The sequence below is a fragment of the Sphaeramia orbicularis genome, chromosome 8, assembly GCF_902148855.1.
Source record: "Sphaeramia orbicularis chromosome 8, fSphaOr1.1, whole genome shotgun sequence".
NCBI lineage: Eukaryota > Metazoa > Chordata > Actinopteri > Kurtiformes > Apogonidae > Sphaeramia > Sphaeramia orbicularis.
In genome coordinates this window covers 29,859,323-29,884,063 of record NC_043964.1, presented here as the reverse complement: position 1 = coordinate 29,884,063, position 24,741 = coordinate 29,859,323, and the positions used below count along the sequence as shown (strand labels likewise).

General features: G+C 40.4%; 2 protein-coding genes across 2 annotated transcripts in view; one reads left to right on the top strand and one right to left on the bottom strand.

Moving 5' to 3' along the window:
• Window positions 1–18,590, bottom strand: part of slc25a17l (solute carrier family 25 member 17-like) — a 30,482-nt gene extending 11,892 nt beyond the window's left edge. Inside the window, exon 1 of the mRNA XM_030140152.1 lies at window positions 18,247–18,590. Within this exon, the coding sequence (XP_029996012.1) occupies window positions 18,247–18,321 (75 nt within the window). The 5' untranslated portion in view covers window positions 18,322–18,590. The remainder of the gene's footprint in view (window positions 1–18,246) is intronic.
• A 2,232-nt stretch (window positions 18,591–20,822) lies between these two features.
• Window positions 20,823–24,730, top strand: anks4b (ankyrin repeat and sterile alpha motif domain containing 4B). Its single transcript, XM_030142306.1, has 2 exons — window positions 20,823–21,181; window positions 23,260–24,730. The coding sequence occupies exons 1-2, from the start codon at window positions 21,021–21,023 to the stop codon at window positions 24,392–24,394; spliced, it is 1,296 nt and encodes a 431-aa protein (XP_029998166.1). The 5' UTR covers window positions 20,823–21,020; the 3' UTR covers window positions 24,395–24,730.
• Window positions 24,731–24,741: the final 11 nt, after the last annotated feature.

Sequence of the window (24,741 nt, the reverse complement as noted above, 5' to 3'; positions counted from 1 at the left end):
TTTAGTAGTAGTAGTAGTTATCATAGTAGTAAAAGTAATAGTAGTGGTATCAGTACTGTCTCACACACCCAGCGTTGCTATGGACTCTCCAGGGTTGCTATGGGAGGAGAAACATGTCAGACTGATTCAGTTTATTGGACACACCTGGGACACAGAGCAGAGGGGCTGTTGCCGCAGCAACGGCGCTGCACTGACACACACAGAGAGAGAGAGACACACAGAGCAGCAGGAATAGACTGAGTGAGGCACTCAGAACAGGTCCCGGAAAACTGCTAATTATGGGAAAACCGTAAAAGATAGGTGAAAACCGAAATGACCGTGAGCGTCAGAAGGACCGGGGGAACACACAGATGTAGGTTTTTTTCACAGTACTGTGAGAAATGACTGAGTTAGAGCAGTTTAAAAACAGTCAACTGACCAAGACAAGTAAGGAATCGCTACAATGGAGAGTTAATGGGGGAAAGAAGGGATGAGCCTCCAAACTAGTGCCTGTCATTTCACTTTAAAAAGAGCTAGGTCTTCAAACATGGTTCATATGAAGCCCAGGAACCATGGCTACGTTTTTGGAAAATGATCATTCACCTGCGATGTATGGTTTGGCCGGGAGGGCGATTTATTCAGAGAATTTTCAGTTGAATTTTCTCTGCTCTCACACTCTAGTGTGATGACATCACCCACTCTAACTCAGGAAATTTTGAGAATTTTCACTCAACCCAGGGGTTTTTGAAGACTCACCTATAGAAAACCGTAAACCCCATCCTCATACAAAGTACATTCGTGCGGAGAGGACAAAAATGCCTGCGTTTTAAAGTTTAAATGAAGTCTGTAGGTGAAAGTATGGCGAAGTAGTAGTGTCTGGAAAAAAGTGGACTTTTCTGGCTGATTTTTTCCTCTCCCCATTCATTTCTATGGGACTTTTTTCGCATGTTTTTTGCGAATAAGTCTGCGAAAAATTCACGAATCTCTACGAAAAATACATAGCCCGCTATTCCCGATGAAACCGCACGTTTTAATGTATAATTTGCAGGGGTCTTTCCAGCGGTTCGGGCCGCATTAACGGACAAAAATGTGTCCGGAAGATGAAGATGAAAAATAATAATAAACGAGCGGAAGAACAATAGGTGCTCGTGGCTTCGCCACGAGCACCTCTCTCCCATTGCTTTGCAATGGGGGAGAGGTGCTCGTGTCGATGCCCGAGCCCCTAACTAGACAATTTCCACACGCGGAAATCGTGAGAGGGGCTCGGGGGTCGGGGGGGCATGTCGGTTCGACGTTACCAAAGACTTCATGGTCGGAGGGGAATTGTGTGTTCTGAACCCCCATTCACTTTATATGGACAATCTGTGTGTCAAAGTTTGGCGGCTGACAGACGTCACCGTTAGTAGTAGTAATAGAAGTAGTAGTAGTATTTTTAGTAGTAGTAGTATTTTTAGTAGTTGTATCAGTAGTAGTTGCCACAGCGACGGCGCTGCACTGACACACACACAGAATGAAACTGACACAGAGCAGCAGGAATAGGCTGAGACTGGAGCAGAACAGGTCCCGAGAAACTGTAAATTAAAGGAAAACCGTAAAAGATAGGAGAAAACTGAAATGACCGTGAGCGTCAAAAGGACCTGGGGAACATACAGATGTAGGTTTTTTTCTCGTACTGTGAAAAATGACTGAGTTAGGGCAGTTTAAAAACAGTCAACTGACCAAGACAAGAAGGAATCTGCTACAATGGAGAGTCAATGGGAGAAAGAAGGGATGAGCCTCCAAACTAGTGCCTGTCATTTCACTTTAAAAAGAGCTAGGTCTTCAAACATGGGTTCATATGAAGCCCAGGAACCATGGCTACGTTTTTGGAAAATATCATTCGCCTGCGATGTATGGTTTTGCCGGGAAGGCGATTTATTTACAGAATTTTCAGTTGAATTTTCACTGCTCTTCCACTCTAGTGTGATGACATCACACACTCTAACTCAGGAAATTTGGACAATTTTCACTCAACCCAGGGGTTTTTGAAGACTCACCTATTGAAAACCGTAAACCCCATCCTCATAACAAGTACAGTCGTGCGGAGAGGACAAAAATGCCTGCGTTTTAAAGTTTCAATGAAGTCTCTTAGGTCAAAGTATGGCGAAGTAATAGTGTCTGGAAAAAAGTGGACTTTTCTGGCTGATTTTTTCCTCTCCCCATTAGTTGTAGTCATGTGTGACCTGATTGGCTGATGCTGATCACCTGACACCTGAGCTTCAACTGTCTGTGTTCTATACTCTGTCTGTGTGTGTGTGTGTGTGTGTGTGTATGAGAGAGAATCAGTTTGAATCAGTTTATTCTATCAGTAAAAGGAGGAGAAGTAGAAGGAGAAGTAGTAATAGAAGTAGTATTTTTAGTAGTAGTGGTAGTAGTAGTTGTAGTAGTAGTAGTAGTATTTTTAGTAATACTAGTAGTAGTATTTTTAGTAGTAGTAGTAGTAGAAGTAGTTTTCATAGTAGTAGTAGTATTTGTAGTAGTAGTAGTATTTTTATTAGTAGTAGTAGTAATAGTAGTCGTATTTTTAGTAATAGTAGTAGTACTTTCAGTAGTAGTGGTTGTATTTTTAGTAGTAGTAGTAGTTATCATAGTAGTAAAGTAATAGTAGTAGTATCAGTACTGTCTCACACACCCAGCGTTGCTATGGACTCTCCAGGGTTGCTATGGGAGGAGAAACATGTCAGACTGATTCAGTTTATTGGACACACCTGGGACACAGAGCAGAGGGGCTGTTGCCGCAGCAACGGCGCTGCACTGACACACACAGAGAGAGAGAGACACACAGAGCAGCAGGAATAGACTGAGTGAGGCACTCAGAACAGGTCCCGGAAAACTGCTAATTATGGGAAAACCGTAAAAGATAGGTGAAAACCGAAATGACCGTGAGCGTCAGAAGGACCTGGGGAACACACAGATGTAGGTTTTTTTCACGTACTGTGAGAAATGACTGAGTTAGAGCAGTTTAAAAACAGTCAACTGACCAAGACAAGAAGGAATCCTGCTACAATGGAGAGTTAATGGAGGAAAGAAGGGATGAGCCTCCAAACTAGTGCCTGTCATTTCTCTTTAAAAAGAGCTAGGTCTTCAAACATGGGTTCATATGAAGCCCAGGAACCATGGCTACGTTTTTGGAAAATGTCATTCACCTGCGATGTATCGTTTGGCCGGGAGGGCGATTTATTCAGAGAATTTTCAGGTGAATTTTCACTGCTCTCACACTCTAGTGTGATGACATCACCCACTCTAACTCAGGAAATTTTGAGAATTTTCACTCAACCCAGGGGTTTTTGAAGACTCACCTATTGAAAACCGTAAACCCCATCCTCATACAAAGTACATTCGTGCGGAGAGGACAAAAATGCCTGCGTTTTAAAGTTTAAATGAAGTCTGTAGGTGAAAGTATGGTGAAGTAGTAGTGTCTGGAAAAAAGTGGACTTTTCTGGCTGATTTTTTCCTCTCCCCATTCATTTCTATGGGACTTTTTTCGCATGTTTTTTCGCGAATAACTCTGCGAAAAATTCACGAATCTCTACGAAAATAACATAGCACACTATTCCCGATGAAACCGCACGTTTTAATGTATATTGTGCAGGGGTCTTTCCAGCGGTTCGGGCCGCATTAACGGACAAAAATGTGTCCGTAAGATGAAGAATAATAAAACTAGACAATTTCCACACGCGGAAATCGTGAGAGGGGCTCGGGGGTCGGGGGGGCATGTCGGTTCGACGTTACCAAAGACTTCATGGTCGGAGGGGAATTGTGTGTTCTGAACCCCCATTCACTTTATATGGACAATCTGTGTGTCAAAGTTTGGCAGCTGACAGACGTCACCATTAGTAGTAGTAATAGAAGTAGTAGTAGTATTTTTAGTAGTAGTAGTATTTTTAGTAGTTGTATCAGTAGTAGTTGCCACAGCGACGGCGCTGCACTGACACACACACAGAATGAAACTGACACAGAGCAGCAGGAATAGGCTGAGACTGGAGCAGAACAGGTCCCGAGAAACTGTAAATTAAAGGAAAACCGTAAAAGATAGGAAAAAACTGAAATGACCGTGAGCGTCAAAAGGACCTGGGGAACATACAGATGTAGGTTTTTTTCTCGTACTGTGAAAAATGACTGAGTTAGGGCAGTTTAAAAACAGTCAACTGACAAAGACAAGAAGGAATCTGCTACAATGGAGAGTCAATGGGAGAAAGAAGGGATGAGCCTCCAAACTAGTGCCTGTCATTTCACTTTAAAAAGAGCTAGGTCTTCAAACATGGGTTCATATGAAGCCCAGGAACCATGGCTACGTTTTTGGAAAATATCATTCGCCTGCGATGTATGGTTTTGCCGGGAAGGCGATTTATTTACAGAATTTTCAGTTGAATTTTCACTGCTCTTCCACTCTAGCGTGATGACATCACACACTCTAACTCAGGAAATTTGGACAATTTTCACTCAACCCAGGGGTTTTTGAAGACTCACCTATTGAAAACCGTAAACCCCATCCTCATACCAAGTACATTCATGCGGAGAGGACAAAAAAGCCTGCGTTTTAAAGTTTAAATGAAGTCTGTAGGTCAAAGTATGGCGAAGTAGTAGCGTCTGGAAAAAAGTGGACTTTTCTGGCAGATTTTTTCCTCTCCCCATTAGTTGTAGTCATGTGTGACCTGATTGGCTGATGCTGATCACCTGACACCTGAGCTTCAACTGTCTGTGTTCTATACTCTGTGTGTGTGTGTGTGTGTGTGTGTATGAGAAAGAATCAGTTTGAATCAGTTTATTCTATCAGTAAAAGGAGGAGAAGTAGAAGGAGAAGTAGTAATAGAAGTAGTATTTTTAGTAGTAGTGGTAGTAGTAGTTGTAGTAGTAGTAGTATTTTTAGTAATACTAGTAGTAGTATTTTTAGTAGTAGTAGTAGTAGAAGTAGTTTTCATAGTAGTAGTAGTATTTGTAGTAGTAGTAGTATTTTTATTAGTAGTAGTAGTAATAGTAGTCGTATTTTTAGTAATAGTAGTAGTACTTTCAGTAGTAGTGGTTGTATTTTTAGTAGTAGTAGTAGTTATCATAGTAGTAAAAGTAATAGTAGTAGTATCAGTACTGTCTCACACACCCAGCGTTGCTATGGACTCTCCAGGGTTGCTATGGGAGGAGAAACATGTCAGACTGATTCAGTTTATTGGACACACCTGGGACACACAGAGCAGAGGGGCTGTTGCCGCAGCAACGGCGCTGCACTGACACACACAGAGAGAGAGAGACACACAGAGCAGCAGGAATAGACTGAGTGAGGCACTCAGAACAGGTCCCGGAAAACTGCTAATTATGGGAAAACCGTAAAAGATAGGTGAAAACCGAAATGACCGTGAGCGTCAGAAGGACCTGGGGAACACACAGATGTAGGTTTTTTTCACGTACTATGAGAAATGACTGAGTTAGAGCAGTTTAAAAACAGTCAACTGACCAAGACAAGTAAGAATTCGCTACAATGGAGAGTTAATGGGAGGAAAGAAGGGATGAGCCTCCAAACTAGTGCCTGTCATTTCACTTTAAAAAGAGCTAGGTCTTCAAACATGGGTTCATATGAAGCCCAGGAACCATGGCTACGTTTTTGGAAAATATCATTCACCTGCGATGTATGGTTTGGCCGGGAGGGCGATTTATTCAGAGAATTTTCAGTTGAATTTTCACTGCTCTCACACTCTAGTGTGATGACATCACCCACTCTAACTCAGGAAATTTTGAGAATTTTCACTCAACCCAGGGGTTTTTGAAGACTCACCTATTGAAAACCGTAAACCCCATCCTCATACAAAGTACATTCGTGCGGAGAGGACAAAAATGCCTGCGTTTTAAAGTTTAAATGAAGTCTGTAGGTGAAAGTATGGCGAAGTAGTAGTGTCTGGAAAAAAGTGGACTTTTCTGGCTGATTTTTTCCTCTCCCCATTCGTTTCTATGGGACTTTTTTCGCTTGTTTTTCACGAATAACTCTGCGAAAAATTCACACATCTCTACGAAAATAACATAGCACAGGATTCCCGATGAAACTGCACGTTTTGATGTATAATTTGCAGGGGTCGTCACAACGCCCGAGGCTGTATTAACGGACAAAATTTTGGCCGGAAGATGAAGAATAAGTGAAAGAAACGCGCGGAAGAACAATAGGTGCTCGTGGCTTCGCCATGAGCACCTCTCTCCCATTGCTTTGCAATGGGGGAGAGGTGCTCGTGTCGATGCCCGAGCCCCTAACTAGACAATTTCCACACGCGGAAATCGTGAGAGGGGCTCGGGGGTCGGGGGTGGTGGTGGGGGGGGCATGCCAGTTTGAGTCCATGTTCAGGCTGAAGCAGCATGTAGCTGGACAATGACACTGAGAAATGTTGGAGAAACACAGCAGACATGACAGGAGACTGTATTCATTAGATATTGTCATGTGTGACCTGATTGGCTGATGCTGATCACCTGACACCTGAGCTTCAACTGTCTGTGTTCTATACTCTGTCTGCAGCTGAGAACTGAAGAGCTGTGTGTGTGAGAGAGAGAGAGAATCAGTTTGAATCAGTTCTATCAGTAATAGGAGGAGAAGGAGAAGTAGTAGAAGTTACAGTAATAGTACTATATGTAGTAGTAGTAATAGTAGTAGTGGTATTTTTAGTAGTGGTAGTAGTAGTAGTAGTAATATTTTTAATAGTAGTAGTAGTAGTATTAGTAACATTTTTAGTTGTAGTTGTATTTTTAGTAGTAGTAGTAGTAGTAGTACTACCTGTTATTGTAGTAATAGTAGTAATATTTTCTAGTAGTAGTAGTAGTGTAATAGTATTTTTAGTAGTAGTAGTAGTAGTAGTACTAGCAGTTGTTGTAGTAGTAGTAGTAATATTTTCTAGTAGTAGTAGTAGCAGTAGTTGTATTTTAGTACTAGTAGTGGCAGTAGTAGTAGTAGTAATATTTTTAATAGTAGTAGTAGTAGCATGACTAACATTTTTAGTTGTAGTTGTATTTTTAGTAGTAGTAGTAGTAGTAGTAATCATAGTAGTAAAAGCAGTAGTAGTATTAGTAGTAGTATCAGTACTCTAACAGACACCCAGCGTTGCTATGGACTCTCCAGGGTTGCTATGGGAGGAGAAACATGTCAGACTGATTGGGTTTATTGGACACACCTGGGACACACACAGAGCAGAGGGGCTGTTGCCGCAGCAACGGCGCTGCACTGACACACACAGAGAGAGAGAGACACACAGAGCAGCAGGAATAGACTGAGTGAGTCACTCAGAACAGGTCCCGGAAAACTGCTAATTATGGGAAAACCGTAAAAGATAGGTGAAAACCGAAATGACCGTGAGTGTCAGAAGGACCTGGGGAACACACAGATGTAGGTTTTTTTCACGTACTGTGAGAAATGACTGAGTTAGAGCAGTTTAAAAACAGTCAACTGACCAAGACAAGAAGGAATCCGCTACAATGGAGAGTTAATGGGGGAAAGAAGGGATGAGCCTCCAAACTAGTGCCTGTCATTTCTCTTTAAAAAGAGCTAAGTGTTCAAACATGGGTTCATATGAAGCCCAGGAACCATGGCTACGTTTTTGGAAAATGTCATTCGCCTGCGATGTATCGTTTGGCCGGGAGGGCGATTTATTCAGAGAATTTTCAGTTGAATTTTCACTGCTCTCACACTCTAGCGTGATGACATCACCCACTCTAACTCAGGAAATTTTGAGAATTTTCACTCAACCCAGGGGTTTTTGAAGACTCACCTATTGAAAACCGTAAACCCCATCCTCATACCGAATACATTCATGCGGAGAGGACAAAAATGCCTGCGTTTTAAAGTTTAAATGAAGTCTGTAGGTGAAAGTATGGTGAAGTAGTAGTGTCTGGAAAAAAGTGGACTTTTCTGGCTGATTTTTTCATCTCCCCATTCATTTCTATGGGACTTTTTTCGCGTGTTTTTCGCGAATAACTCTGCGAAAATTTCACGAATCTCTATGAAAAATACATAGCCCGCTATTCCCGATGAAACCGCACGTTTTAATGTATATTGTGTAGGGGTCTTTCCAGCGGTTCGGGCCGCATTAACGGACAAAATATTGTCCGGAAGATGAAGAAAAATAAACGCGCGGAAGAACAATAGGTGCTCGTGGCTTCGCCACGAGCACCTCTCTCCCATTGCTTTGCAATGGGGGAGAGGTGCTCGTGTCGATGCCCGAGCCCCTAATAATAAAAATAACTAGACAATTTCCACACGCGGAAATCGTGAGAGGGGCTCGGGGGTCGGGGGGGCATGTCGGTTCGACGTTACCAAAGACTTCACGGTCGGAGGGGAATTCTGTGTTCTGAACCCCCATTCACTTTATATGGACAATCTGTGTGTCAAAGTTTGGCAGCTGACCGACGTCACCGTTAGTAGTAGTAATAGAAGTAGTAGTAGTATTTTTAGTAGTAGTAGTATTTTTAGTAGTTGTATCAGTAGTAGTTGCCACAGCGACGGCGCTGCACTGACACACACACAGAATGAAACTGACACAGAGCAGCAGGAATAGGCTGAGACTGGAGCTTAACAGGTCCCGAGAAACTGTAAATTAAAGGAAAACCGTAAAAGATAGGAGAAAACTGAAATGACCGTGAGTGTCAAAAGAACCTGGGGAACACACAGATGAAGGTTTTTTTCCCGTACTGTGAAAAATGACTGAGTTAGGGCAGTTTAAAAACAGTCAACTGACCAAGAAAAGAAGGAATCCGCTACAATGGAGAGTCAATGGGAGAAAGAAGGGATGAGCCTCCAAACTAGTGCCTGTCATTTCACTTTAAAAAGAGCTAGGTCTTCAAACATGGGTTCATATGAAGCCCAGGAACCATGGCTACGTTTTTGGAAAATATCATTCGCCTGCGATGTATGGTTTTGCCGGGAGGGCGATTTATTTACAGAATTTTCAGTTGAATTTTCACTGCTCTTCCACTCTAGTGTGATGACATCACACACTCTAACTCAGGAAATTTGGACAATTTTCACTCAACCCAGGGGTTTTTGAAGACTCACCTATTGAAAACCGTAAACCCCATCCTCATAACAAGTACAGTCGTGCGGAGAGGACAAAAATGCCTGCGTTTTAAAGTTTCAATGAAGTCTCTTGGTCAAAGTATGGCGAAGTAGTAGTGTCTGGAAAAAAGTGGACTTTTCTGGCTGATTTTTTCCTCTCCCCATTAGTTGTAGTCATGTGTGACCTGATTGGCTGATGCTGATCACCTGACACCTGAGCTTCAACTGTCTGTGTTCTATACTCTGTGTGTGTGTGTGTGTGTGTGTGTGTGTGTGTGTGTGTGTGTGTGTGTGTGTATGAGAAAGAATCAGTTTGAATCAGTTTATTCTATCAGTAAAAGGAGGAGAAGTAGAAGGAGAAGTAGTAATAGAAGTATTATTTTTAGTAGTAGTGGTAGTAGTAGTTGTAGTAGTAGTAGTGGTATTTTTAGTAATACTAGTAGTAGTATTTTTAGTAGTAGTAGTAGTAGAAGTAGTTTTCATAGTAGTAGTAGTATTTGTAGTAGTAGTAGTATTTTTATTAGTAGTAGTAGTAATAGTAGTCGTATTTTTAGTAATAGTAGTAGTACTTTCAGTAGTAGTGGTTGTATTTTTAGTAGTAGTAGTAGTTATCATAGTAGTAAAAGTAATAGTAGTGGTATCAGTACTGTCTCACACACCCAGCGTTGCTATGGACTCTCCAGGGTTGCTATGGGAGGAGAAACATGTCAGACTGATTGGGTTTATTGGACACACCTGGGACACAGAGCAGAGGGGCTGTTGCCGCAGCAACGGCGCTGCACTGACACACACAGAGAGAGAGAGACACACAGAGAAGCAGGAATAGACTGAGTGAGGTACTCAGAACAGGTCCCGGAAAACTGCTAATTATGGGAAAACCATAAAAGATAGGTGAAAACCGAAATGACCGTGAGCGTCAGAAGGACCTGGGGAACACACAGATGTAGGTTTTTTTCACATACTGTGAGAAATGACTGAGTTAGAGCAGTTTAAAAACAGTCAACTGACCAAGACAAGAAGGAACCTGCTACAATGGAGAGTTAATGGAGGAAAGAAGGGATGAGCCTCCAAACTAGTGCCTGTCATTTGTCTTTAAAAAGAGCTAGGTCTTCAAACATGGGTTCATATGAAGCCCAGGAACCATGGCTACATTTTTGGAAAATGTCATTCAACTGCGATGTATCGTTTGGCCGGGAGGGCAATTTATTCAGAGAATTTTCAGGTGAATTTTCACTGCTCTCACACTCTAGTGTGATGACATCACCCACTCTAACTCAGGAAATTTTGAGAATTTTCACTCAACCCAGGGGTTTTTGAAGACTCACCTATTGAAAACCGTAAACCCCATCCTCATACCAAGTACATTCATGTGGAGAGGACAAAAAAGCCTGCGTTTTAAAGTTTAAATGAAGTCTGTAGGTCAAAGTATGGCGAAGTAGTAGTGTCTGGAAAAAAGTGGACTTTTCTGGCTGATTTTTTCCTCTCCCCATTAGTTGTAGTCATGTGTGACCTGATTGGCTGATGCTGATCACCTGACACCTGAGCTTCAACTGTCTGTGTTCTATACTCTGTGTGTGTGTGTGTGTGTGTGTGTGTGTGTGTGTGTGTGTGTGTGTGTGTGTGTGTATGAGAAAGAATCAGTTTGAATCAGTTTATTCTATCAGTAAAAGGAGGAGAAGTAGAAGGAGAAGTAGTAATAGAAGTAGTATTTTTAGTAGTAGTGGTAGTAGTAGTTGTAGTAGTAGTAGTATTTTTAGTAATACTAGTACTAGTATTTTTAGTAGTAGTAGTAGTAAAAGTAGTTTTCATAGTAGTAGTAGTATTTGTAGTAGTAGTAGTATTTTTATTAGTAGTAGTAGTAATAGTAGTCATATTTTTAGTAATAGTAGTAGTACTTTCAGTAGTAGTGGTTGTATTTTTAGTAGTAGTAGTAGTTATCATAGTAGTAAAAGTAATAGTAGTGGTATCAGTACTGTCTCACACACCCAGCGTTGCTATGGACTCTCCAGGGTTGCTATGGGAGGAGAAACATGTCAGACTGATTGGGTTTATTGGACACACCTGGGACACAGAGCAGAGGGGCTGTTGCCGCAGCAACGGCGCTGCACTGACACACACAGAGAGAGAGAGACACACAGAGCAGCAGGAATAGACTGAGTGAGGCACTCAGAACAGGTCCCGGAAAACTGCTAATTATGGGAAAACCATAAAAGATAGGTGAAAACCGAAATGACCGTGAGCGTCAGAAGGACCTGGGGAACACACAGATGTAGGTTTTTTTCACATACTGTGAGAAATGACTGAGTTAGAGCAGTTTAAAAACAGTCAACTGACCAAGACAAGTAAGAATTCGCTACAATGGAGAGTTAATGGGGGAAAGAAGGGATGAGCCTCCAAACTAGTGCCTGTCATTTCACTTTAAAAAGAGCTAGGTCTTCAAACATGGATTCATATGAAGCCCAGGAAACATGGCTACGTTTTTGGAAAAGATCATTCACCTGCGATGTATGGTTTGGCCGGGAGGGCGATTTATTCAGAGAATTTTCAGTTGAATTTTCTCTGCTCTCACACTCTAGTGTGATGACATCACCCACTCTAACTCAGGAAATTTTGAGAATTTTCACTCAACCCAGGGGTTTTTGAAGACTCACCTATTGAAAACCGTAAACCCCATCCTCATACAAAGTACATTCGTGCGGAGAGGACAAAAATGCCTGCGTTTTAAAGTTTAAATGAAGTCTGTAGGTGAAAGTATGGCGAAGTAGTAGTGTCTGGAAAAAAGTGGACTTTTCTGGCAGATTTTTTCCTCTTCCCATTCATTTCTATGGGACCTTTTTCGCATGTTTTTTGCGAATAACTCTGCGAAAAATTCACGAATCTCTACGAAAAATACATAGCACGCTATTCCCGATGAAACCGCACGTTTTAATGTATAATTTGCAGGGGTCTTTCCAGCGGTTCGGGCCGCATTAACGGACAAAAATGTGTCCGGAAGATGAAAAATATTAACTAGACAATTTCCACACGCGGAAATCGTGAGAGGGGCTCGGGGGTCGGGGGGCATGTCGGTTCGACGTTACCAAAGACTTCATGGTCGGTGGGGAATTGTGTGTTCTGAACTCCCATTCACTTTATATGGACAATCTGTGTGTCAAAGTCTGGCGGCTGACAGATGTCACCATTAGTAGTAGTAATTGAAGTAGTAGTAGTATTTTTAGTAGTAGTAGTATTTTTAGTAGTTGTATCAGTAGTAGTTGCCACAGCGACGGCGCTGCACTGACACACACACAGAATGAAACTGACACAGAGCAGCAGGAATAGGCTGAGACTGGAGCTGAACAGGTCCCGAGAAACTGCTAATTACAGGAAAACTGTAAAAGATAGGAGAAAACTGAAATGACCGTGAGCGTCAAAAGGACCTGGGGAACCCACAGATGTAGGTTTTTTTCCCGTACTGTGAAAAATGACTGAGTTAGAGCAGTTTAAAAACAGTCAACTGACCAAGAAAAGAAGGAATCCGCTACAATGGAGAGTCAATGGGAGAAAGAAGGGATGAGCCTCCATAACTAGTGCCTGTCATTTCACTTTAAAAAGAGCTAGATCTTCAAACATGGGTTCATATGAAGCCTAGGAACTATGGCTACATTTTTGGAAAATATCATTCAGCCTGCGATGTATCGTTTTGCCGGGAGGGCGATTTATTTACAGAATTTTCAGTTGAATTTTCACTGCTCTTCCACTCTAGTGTGATGACATCACACACTCTAACTCAGGAAATTTGGACAATTTTCACTCAACCCAGGGGTTTTTGAAGACTCACCTATTGAAAACCGTAAACCCCATCCTCATACCAAGTACATTCATGTGGAGAGGACAAAAATGCCTGTGTTTTAAAGTTTAAATGAAGTCTGTAGGTCAAAGTATGGTGAAGTAGTAGTGTCTGGAAAAAAGTGGACTTTTCTGGCAGATTTTTTCCTCTCCCCATTAGTTGTAGTCATGTGTGACCTGATTGGCTGATGCTGATCACCTGACACCTGAGCTTCAACTGTCTGTGTTCTATACTCTGTGTGTGTGTGTGTGTGTGTGTGTGAGAGTTTTTGAGTGTGTGTTTCAGTGTGTGTGTGTGTGTGTGTGTGAGAGAGAGAATCAGTTTGAATCAGTTTTAACAGTAATAGGAGGAGAAGGAGAAGGAGTACAAGTAACAGTAATAGTAGTATTTTTGGTAGTAGTTGTAGTAGCAGCAGTAGTAGTAGTAGTAGAATTTCTAGTAGTAGTAGTAGTAACATTAGTAGTATTTTTAGTTGTAGTAGTAGTAGTAGTAGTAGTAGTAGTAGCAATTGTAGTAGTAGTAGTAATATTTTTTAGTAGTAGTAGCAGTGGTAGCATTTTTAATAGTAGTAGTAATCATAGTATTAACAGCAGTAGTAGTATTAGTAGTAGTATCTGTACTTTAACAGACACACAGCGTTGCTATGGACTCTCCAGGGTTGCTATGGGAGGAGAAACATGTCAGACTGATTCAGTTTATTGGACACACCTGGGACACACACAGAGCAGTGGCGCCGTTGCCGTGGAGACGCTCAGTGCAGGTCAGAGAGACACAGAGAAAAGAGCAGATTTAAGCCTCTGAAAAGAAAAAAAACAGCTCCCGCAAAACTGCTAATTACGTGAAAACCGTATAAGATTGGAGAAAACCGAAATGACCGTGAGTGTCAGAAGGACCTGGGGAACACACAGATGTAGATTTTTTTCATGTACTATGAGAAATGACTGAGTTAGAGCAGTTTAAAAACAGTCAACTGACCAAGACAAGTAAGAATTCGCTACAATGGAGAGTTAATGGGGGAAAGAAGGGATGAGCCTCCAAACTAGTGCCTGTCATTTCACTTTAAAAAGAGCTAGGTCTTCAAACATGGGTTCATATGAAGCCCAGGAAACATGGCTACGTTTTTGGAAAATATCATTCACCTGCGATGTATGGTTTGGCCGGGAGGGCGATTTATTCAGAGAATTTTCAGTTGAATTTTCGCTGCTCTCACACTCTAGTGTGATGACATCACCCACTCTAACTCAGGAAATTTTGAGAATTTTCACTCAACCCAGGGGTTTTTGAAGACTCACCTATTGAAAACCGTAAACCCCATCCTCATACCAAGTACATTCGTGCGGAGAGGACAAAAATGCCTGCGTTTTAAAGTTTAAATGAAGTCTGTAGGTGAAAGTATGGCGAAGTAGTAGTGTCTGGAAAAAAGTGGACTTTTCTGGCTGATTTTTTCATCTCCCCATTCATTTCTATGGGACTTTTTTCGCGTGTTTTTCGCGAATAACTCTGCGAAAAATTCACGAATCTCTACGAAAATAACATAGCACACTATTCCCGATGAAACCGCACGTTTTAATGTATAATTTGCAGGGGTCTTTACAGCGGTTCGGGCTGTATTAACGGACAAAAATGTGTCCGGAAGATGAAGAATAAAAATAAAAATAAACGCGCGGAAGAACAATAGGTGCTCGTGGCTTCGCCACGAGCACCTCTCTCCCATTGCTTTGCAATGGGGGAGAGGTGCTCGTGTCGATGCCCGAGCCCCTAATAAACGAGCGGAAGAACAATAGGTGCTCGTGGCTTCGCCACGAGCACCTCTCTCCCATTGCTTTGCAATGGGGGAGAGGTGCTCGTGTCGATGCCCGAGCCCCTAATAAACGCGCGGAAGAACAATAGGTGCTCGTGGCTTCGCCACGAGCACCTCTCTCCCATTGCTTTGCAATGGGGGAGAGGTGCTCGTGTCGATGCCCGAGCCCCTAATAAACGAGCGGAAGAACAATAGGTGCTCGTGGCGAAGCCACGAGCACCTCTCTCCCATTGCTTTGCAATGGGGGAGAGGTGCTCGTGTCGATGCCCGAGCCCCTAATAAACGAGCGGAAGAACAATAGGTGCTCGTGGCTTCGCCACGAGCACCTCTCCCCCATGGGGGAGAGGTGCTCGTGTCGATGCCCGAGCCCCTAATAAACGAGCGGAAGAACAATAGGTGCTCGTGGCTACAATGGAGAGTTAATGGGGGAAAGAAGGGATGAGCCTCCAAACTAGTGCCTGTCATTTCACTTTAAAAAGAGCTAGGTCTTCAAACATGGGTTCATATGAAGCCCAGGAACTATGGCTACGTTTTTGGAAAATATCATTCACCTGCGATGTATGGTTTTGCTGGGAGGGCGATTTATTTACAGAATTTTCAGTTGAATTTGCACTGCTCTTCCACTCTAGCGTGATGACATCACACACTCAAACTCAGGAAATGTGGACAATTTTCACTCAACCCAGGGGTTTTTGAAGACTCACCTATTGAAAACCGTAAACCCCATCCTCATAACAAGTACATTCATGCGGAGAGGACAAAAAGGCCTGCGTTTTAAAGTTTCAATGAAGTCTGTCGGTCAAAGTATGGTGAAGTAGTAGTGTCTGGAAAAAAGTGGACTTTTCTGGCAGATTTTTTCCTCTCCCCATTAGTTGTAGTCATGTGTGACCTGATTGGCTGATGCTGATCACCTGACACCTGAGCTTCAACTGTCTGTGTTCTATACTCTGTGTGTGTGTGTGTGTGTGTGTGAGGGTGTGCGTGTGTGTCTGTGTGTATGAAAGAGAATCAGTTTGAATCAGTTTATTCTATCAGTAATAGGAGGAGAAGGAGTACAAGTAACAGTAATAGTAATAGCAGTACTAGTAGTAGTAGTAGTAGTAGTATTTTTGGTAGCAGTAGTAGTAGTAGTATTTTTGTAGTAGTTGTAGTAGCAGTAGTAGTTGTAGCATTTTTAGTAGTAGTAGTAGTAGTAGTAGTAGTAGTATTTTTAATAGTAGTAGTAGTAGTATTAGTAGCATTTTTAGTGGTAGTTGTATATTTAGTAGTAGTAGTAGTAGTATTTTTAATAGTAGTAGTAGTAGTATTAGTTGCATTTTTAGTTGTAGTTGTATTTTTACTAGTGGTAGTAGTAGTAATCATAGTATTAACAGCAGTAGTAGTATTAGTAGTAGTATCAGTACTCTAAAGGACACACAGCGTTGCTATGGACTCTCCAGGGTTGCTATGGGAGGAGAAACATGTCAGACTGATTCAGTTTATTGGACACACCTGGGACACACACAGAGCAGTGGCGCCGTTGCCGTGGAGACGCTCAGTGCAGGTCAGAGACACACAGAGAAAAAGAGCAGATTTAAGCCTCTGAAAAGAAAAAAAACAGCTCCCGCAAAACTGCTTATTACGGGAAAACCGTATAAGATAGCTGAAAACCGAAATGACCGTGAGTGTCAGAAGGACCTGGGGAACACACAGATGTAGGTTTTTTTCACGTACTATGAGAAATGACTGAGTTAGAGCAGTTTAAAAACAGTCAACTGACCAAGACAAGTAAGAATTCGCTACAATGGAGAGTTAATGGAGGAAAGAAGGGATGAGCCTCCAAACTAGTGCCTGTCATTTCACTTTAAAAAGAGCTAGGTCTTCAAACATGGGTTCATATGAAGCCCAGGAAACATGGCTACGTTTTTGGAAAATATCATTCACCTGCGATGTATGGTTTGGCCGGGAGGGCGATTTATTCAGAGAATTTTCAGTTGAATTTTCGCTGCTCTCACACTCTAGTGTGATGACATCACCCACTCTAACTCAGGAAATTTTGAGAATTTTCACTCAACCCAGGGGTTTTTGAAGACTCACCTATTGAAAACCGTAAACCCCATCCTCATACAAAGTACATTCGTGCGGAGAGGACAAAAATGCCTGCGTTTTGAAGTTTAAATGAAGTCTGTAGGTGAAAGTATGGTGAAGTAGTAGTGTCTGGAAAAAAGTGGACTTTTCTGGCTGATTTTTTCATCTCCCCATTCATTTCTATGGGACTTTTTTCGCGTGTTTTTCGCGAATAACTCTGCGAAACATTCACGAATCTCTATGAAAATAACATAGCACACTATTCCCGATGAAACCGCACGTTTTAATGTATATTGTGCAGGGGTCTTTCCAGCGGTTCGGGCCGCATTAACGGACAAAATTTTGTCCGGAAGATGAAGATGAAGAAAAATAATAAACGAGCGGAAGAACAATAGGTGCTCGTGGCTTCGCCACGAGCACCTCTCTCCCATTGCTTTGCAATGGGGGAGAGGTGCTCGTGTCGATGCCCGAGCCCCTAATAAACGCGCGGAAGAACAATAGGTGCTCGTGGCTTCGCCACGAGCACCTCTCTCCCATTGCTTTGCAATGGGGGAGAGGTGCTCGTGTCGATGCCCGAGCCCCTAATAAACGCGCGGAAGAACAATAGGTGCTCGTGGCTTCGCCACGAGCACCTCTCTCCCATTGCTTTGCAATGGGGGAGAGGTGCTCGTGTCGATGCCCGAGCCCCTAATAAAAATAATAAACGAGCGGAAGAACAATAGGTGCTCGTGGCTTCGCCACGAGCACCTCTCTCCCATTGCTTTGCAATGGGGGAGAGGTGCTCGTGTCGATGCCCGAGCCCCTAATAATGTCAACTCCAAACTTTCTTCTATGTTTTAGAGCAAAAAAAGTAAAATTCTGCGATGAAAATGTTTACGTCTACCAACTATCCTTTAAAACAATGTGAATAACATGAACAAACTGAAATTTCTTAAGAAAACTAAGCACAATTTGAACAATATTATGTCTCAGTTTATCATTTACACATGTAAATTACAATTTACAGATCACAGTGGATCTACAAATACACACAATATTTAATGACAGGCAGAATATTGTTAAAATTACACTTCAGACATTTCAAAATGTTAATATTTGTTGAGGTTATTCGTGTTTTTCTGAAATGATAGTTTGATTTAGTGTAAATACAGTAAAATGACATGAAAATTTTTACATTTACAAGGAGAAAAATTTGGAGTTGTAAGTATTTATAGGTTATTATGATAGGATTTTACTGATCTGACCCATTTGAGATTAAATTGATCTGTATGTGGAACCTGAACTAAAATGATTAAAATCTTAGTGTAATTTTTGCATTTCACAAATTCATCCCCGGGGCCAGACTGGACCCTTTGGTGGGCCGGATTTGGCCCCCGGGCCGCATGTTTGACACCTGTGACTTAGATAAACTGAAATAAAGTTTTCTGGCTTTTTTGGACATATTTTCAATATACTGTAGAGATCTGTAATATCTGATAATAGCCTGTTTGTGTCCTGTTTGTGTGTGCTCACCGCTGCACCTGCCACAGCATGGACCAGAGTCTCATAGGACAGAAGGCCGACCGCCGAGCCGCCGTTGTCGGACATGTCTGCAGCCTCTCCCGGTCAGACGAACCGAACAGCCCACGGTGAAGGCACAGAGCGCTTCCTCTAGCGGTGAGACAACTTAGGGGTTTAAAGAATTTATTAAATATACTATTTCATTATGCTCTAAACTCTAAAGGCGAGAAGAGGAAGAAAGCTATGCAGAAAAAAAACAGGTAAAACTAGGTTTGTCCGGTTTCCTCCCAGTCTCCATTCATTGGCTGCTTCAGGTGGTTCGTTCGCTCTTCTTCTACGGACCCTTCGACCGCCTCCTCTTCTTCTTCTACGCCTTCTTTTCCCACTTCTTCTTCCTGCTTTTGACAGCTCACGTTTACACATTACTGACCCCTACCGCACCGGAGGATAAACACATAGGCATACCATCTAAATTAGCCTTCCAAATAGAAAATAAATTACCCGATTTGATTTCAAGTAAAATAATATTATAACTTGTAAGTAATATTCATTTTTTTTGCTTCAGAGTGAAAAAAATAAAATTACTCTTAATGAAAATGTGAATGACCGGAACAACCATATACAACCTGAAATTTGTTAAGAAAAATAAGTGCAATATCAACAATACTATGTCTCAGCTTATTATTAACACAACAAAAGATTTAGTAACGGGCGTTATATTTTAAAAAAAAAAAAAAAAAAAAAAAGAGAAAGAAAGAAATTGCACTTATTTTTCTTAAGACATTTGAGGTTGTTCATATTTATTCACTTTATTCACATTTTATTCTGAATAGATAGTTTGTAAATGTAAATATTTTTATAATGTAATTTTACTTTTTCTAATAATGGTGATGATAATGATGATGGCCATTGGCATCTTAAATTAAGCCAAAAAAAAAAAAAAACACCAACAGATAATATAACTAATATATAAGGTAAATTATATAATATATTTAATATAAACTAAGCAGATAACATAACTAAGCAGAATTAAAGTTGTAAAATATTTATTAGAATATAGTTATTTGTTTGTTTGCTTGTTTTTATTAATCAAACACACTTAACTTACATGTAATATCAACCTTTCAATCATAATTATCATCATTACAAACATTATGCTTATTTACTTATTCTTTATTATACCAACAGATGTAAGTGAACATTGAAAAATGTGTAAAATACAGAATTTTGAAAAAAGTAAACCCAATTTCCTGACTGTTACTGTTATTAACCCTCTAACACCTAAACAGTCACTAACAGTGTCTGCTGATCTAAAATGTTTAATCATGTTTCAACCACTAATCCCATCAATACAATGAAATAATTCAGGTAAAATGCAGTTTCTCAGCTTTTCACTGACATCAGTTATGAGACCTTTGGATGTTCAGAGACTCCATAACAAATTTTGGAACATCATCTCCTGTAACAACCCATATAGTATGACATTTAACAGTGGTTGTAGACGTTTATTTTGATATTCAGTTAATGATGTATTTTGCTGAAAAAGTCACTTTTTCCTCAGTTTTGTCTATTTTAAAATAGTAAACTTCAAATTTACTGTGAACTGTAATGAATATCCACACGGTCTGTAAAGATGCAAACAAATACTTTATTTTCTCTGAAAAATACATTTGAATGAATGATAAATCACTCAGGAAAGGTTAAATGTAGAGGAAAAATTATTTGTACGTTACCACCAAAACAGTTCTAGGTCTGTGTAAGGTTAAAGTCTACACAGTATTATGTAGTTGGATTTCCCTATTGAAACTGGTTAAAATACAATCAATAAATTAGCCTACACTACAATCAATTTAAGTAATAGGCTTCTACATTTATCTTTTTTATTCACAAAGAACATTTATCATTATTAATCATAGCATAGTCTCACTTTTTACAGTGTAAATGAATGAAGCCTGAATGAAAATCTTGTTAATACACTCATCATTTTAACCCATAAAGACCCAAACATCCACCATTGACCAAAACCATCTACTGATGATTTAATACCTGTTGATCCACTAATCCTATCAATCCATGTAAATAATTGGTGTAAAATACAGTTTGTCATCTTTTTATGGTCATCAGATATGACCCATTTGGATGTTCAGAGGCTCTGTAGTGAACATGGAAACACTGCCACCTTCTATAAAATTGATTCATCAGTAAAACCCATGGAGTTGGATCAATGACAGTGGATGGACACACTTGGTTTATGTTCAGTTAATGATACATTTTGCTGAAAAAGTCACTTTTTCTTCAGTTTTTTCTGCTTTGATATAACTTTTGAATTAACTCTGAGTTTTCATGAATATCTAAATCAAATATAGAAAATACATGATTAACAGTGAAAAAAAAAGTTAAATATAGAGGATGACATAATAAATGGTGATAAATCACTTTAGAAAGGTTAAATAGAGAGAAAAATTAATTTGGGAACTGCCATAAAAGTAGCACTGGGTCTTTATGACTTAATGGGATCAGGCCGTTTTTAGCATATTTAGGTAAAGCAACAGGAAACAGAAATGTTTTAATCATGGATGACTGAGTGCTGGACGCTGATTTGGAGATAAAACTGCCAGCTGACAGCAGCGAACTGGACTTTGCTTTTGTTTTATGGCTCTGAGCTGCTGATAAGTTGACGCCCAGAGCTCACATTGTTTCCTCGGGTCCTGGTTGATGGGAGTAGGGGGTAAAAAGAGAGACAGAAAGGGACTGATTTGTATTGAGCTCACGCTTTGAATAAAAAGATGTCGAGGTACCACAAAGCAGCCATCGACGGGTACTTGGATCTGCTGAAGGAAGCCACGAGGAAGGACCTGAACACTAAGGATGAGGACGGCATGACTCCCACCTTACTGGCAGCTTTCCATGGACATGTCGATGCTCTTCAGCTCATATGCAGCAGAGGGTGAGCACATGCACTCTCCTCCAGCCCTTTTTTTTTTTTTTTCTAAATTTTCACCATTAAACATGCCAATATTAACAATCATAGATCAGTGTGATGTGATACAGTTTCTTTTCTAATATTAATGTAATGCCTTAAACCATTGGATCAACATGTTGGTGTTCTCTGATTGTTCTTTGGAAACTTTTTCGAGAACATTTGCTGAACTAAACCCCCCTCACTCACAGTGTTTAATCAACCAAAGCCATTCTGTAAAACAATAGGGCCCTTCATTTCTCCTCAACCCCACCTCCTCCATCTCCCATTCAGAGAAACAAAAGACACACTGCAGCTTTTCTTTCTTTTTTTTTTCTAAAAAATGCTTTTCACTCTTAGGTTTACAAAAGATATAAATAACTGAAGCATTTTCATTTCTGCCTCAGTCATTACCAAAGTCTGTTTTATGAGGAGCAGTTTGAGATACAAGCAATCTAGATGTTTATTGCACTGACAATGACGCCCAGCACCAGAGGACTTTATATCCTAATAGTTCACCAATTAACTGAAACCATAGTTTATATTTTGGATTTTTCAACTCAGTATTGAGGAAGAAGTCTTAATGTTAACACTTTTAAAGCAAAAAACAGACATGAAATCCACTTTAATGTAGTCCAAGGTGCATCATTTGTAATATCTGGGCATTTCTCTGAGAGATTTTTTTTTCAACTAGATGTTTTATTGTTACACTTTCTGGAAGACAAACCTATATATAATGAAAATGGTTTAACACTTATGTACTCTCTTTGACCCAATCTGACATTGTTATTATGCCATTTTTAGTCTAAAATGTATTGGCTTTTCCTACAGTGACCTAAAGTTCACCAAACATCACCACCTATGTGGGTAAAACTTGGGACTATGAAACATCATTGAACCTATTCTGATTTGTTTAACATAAAAAAACATAATTTCTTAAACAAAATAATCAAACAAAAAATAATAGCAAAAAGATAGCATAAACAATGGCAAAAAAGTCATCAAAGCATACACAGGTTATTATGTTAATTTTACATTCACCTGATTGTTTTTTTTAGCAGGTTTAATACTATTAGAGTTATACCAACAGATTTAGTTTTCAGTTTCATTGAAATATATGATATTACTGATTAATTCTATCATGACAGTGGTTTACGTACACAGAGAACACCATTATGATGGAGTTATTGTTACTTATTTTTATGGTTTTACTGTTTTTCTATACTTATACTGTGTTTTTATTGTATTTAGTTGTTGTCTGTTTTATTATTGATGAGTAAAAGGGTGCAGCCAAACATGAATATATACAAGAATTTCCTTTGAGGGATTAATAAAGCACTGACTTATCTTACCTTATGTTAGTGTACAGTCTAAAAAACACAATGTCTCTTCATTCTGAGACATGAAGTAAGGATTAAACACATTTTTGTTCATGTCAAGACTTGCTTTTTTTATTCATTCCACATTGATTTGTTGTTGAAAATATGTTATAGACACTTGATTTTTGTGGGATTCTTGATCATGGTAAACACTGATTACCATGTCTACAAGGAAAATGCTTCCAGAATAGAAGTAGTCATACTTAAAAATTAAAATTAAGTTAAAAATGCTGGTTGGCTGTAATTTCAAAGATAGAGTCTTGAAAATGTGAAATTCTGAGAATGAATGAGAATGGGTCTTAAACAAAAGGAATGTTTGTCTCAGAGCAACCAGATCTACTTCAAAACACTGTCTGTACATTACAATGCATTCACTTTTCAGGTTCTTTCTAGTGGAATATTTACAAATCTATTGTATAAATGTACATAAACCAATATAAATGTGTAATAACACTTCATCATACAAACTGAAAACATCAGCTATCCAGCACTTTTGTTGTTTTGTTTTCCCAATTCATATTATCGTTTCATGTCGTCATATTATTATTAAAGTATGTAAGATTTAGCACATTTAATCTCTGAGGCAGATAATTTCTAAAAATGACCATTTGTTACGATGATTAACTGTAAGGATTAAAAAGTGCCATGTTATCACTGCTATTATATTTTCTCTCTTGTGTTACACAGTGGTGATCCCAACAAGAGCGACATCTGGGGAAACACTCCATTACACCACGCTGCAGCCAACGGCCACATGCACATCCTCAGCTTCCTCGTCAACTTTGGTGCCAATCTCTTTGCACTTGACAATGACTTCCACACAGCTATGGATGTTGCTGCGTCACGTGACCGCATGGACTGTGTGCGCTTTCTAGATGATGCCGCCTCACAGCAGACCAACCAACATGCGAAGAAGGTTGCCAACCTAAAGAAGGAGGCGACCAAGGAAGCAGAGAGACGTGTCAAAGAATGTGAGAAGGTTAAGAAGAGACACCAGAGCAAGATGGATAAAATGTACCGAGGAGGAAACAGTGGGTCAGTTCCAGAGGACGGTGTGGCATCAGGAGTCTCAAATGCCGGCAACTTATCTGGTGTCAATGAGCAGTTCTCCAAGCTTATTGCCTCTGACAAATCTGGCTCCTTAACAGCAAGGTTTAAAGGGACGTTCCAGAAGAAGCTAGGAAAGAAAGACAAGAATACACTGCAGAGATCAGGACAAGATGGGAATGTTATTTTCGTCAAACAAGAGAACGGATCGTCTGAGAAGCCAGAGTTTTTAGATGTCTTCAGTGAGCAAGATGAGCGTATGTACGATGATGATGGAGGGGCTGGTTTTGACAGCGCTGATGACAGTGAAGAACCAGGTCAAATCCAACAGTCCATCTTTAACCGGCCTGGCCTTGGAGGTCTCATATTCATGAAGAAGATGGGGCTGGAGTCAGATGACTTCCCCAGCAGCAACAATGAAAATCTCGGCTACCTGGTCCAGAACGAGTTGTTTGAGGCAGATGAAGATTTTGCCGGCTTAGATGGGACAGGTGCTGCAGACATACCCTGGGAACAAGAAGATCTGGGACTGGATGATGATGAAGATGAGGAAACCTCTCCTTTGGATGCATTCTTGTCTGCCATCTCTTTGCCAGAGTTTGCCCTTGCATTCAGAAGAGAGCATCTGGACCTGGAGGCGCTCATGCTTTGCTCTGATGATGACCTCAAAGGCATTCGCATCCAGTTAGGGCCCAGGAAGAAGATCCTGGAAGCTGTTGCCCGCAGAAAGAGCGCCCTGGAAACTCCTGGCATTATAAAGGACAGCTGCCTGTGATAACAGACAAATAAATACAACGTAGAACAACAGTTCCATTATAAACTATAAATGAGACTGTATCCATTGATAAGAGCCAACAGGTTGATTTCTGGTTGATTCAGAAAAGTGTTACCCAAGATGATCAGACTTGTACAGTAATATTCTGTTTAAACTCTTTGTGCCATAATATAGCCACTTACTACCCTCCACAAGCCAGAGTCAAAAATCATGTGACTGGACAAGACAAAAAATCTGCATGAATATGAATTGGATTAAAAAATAAGTCCAACATCAATGTAAAGACAACCAAGAGAGTCTCTGGAATAAAACAGATACAGATTTGTTGCATCCATACTGTGCTTATG

Bases quoted from the DNA above. Each gene is read 5' to 3' on its own strand.
- anks4b (XM_030142306.1), top strand. From the start codon at position 21,021: ATGTCGAGGTACCACAAAGCAGCCATCGACGGGTACTTGGATCTGCTG. The intron at 21,182-23,259 runs GTGAGCACATGC...TGTGTTACACAG, and splicing joins CAGCTCATATGCAGCAGAGG to TGGTGATCCCAACAAGAGCG.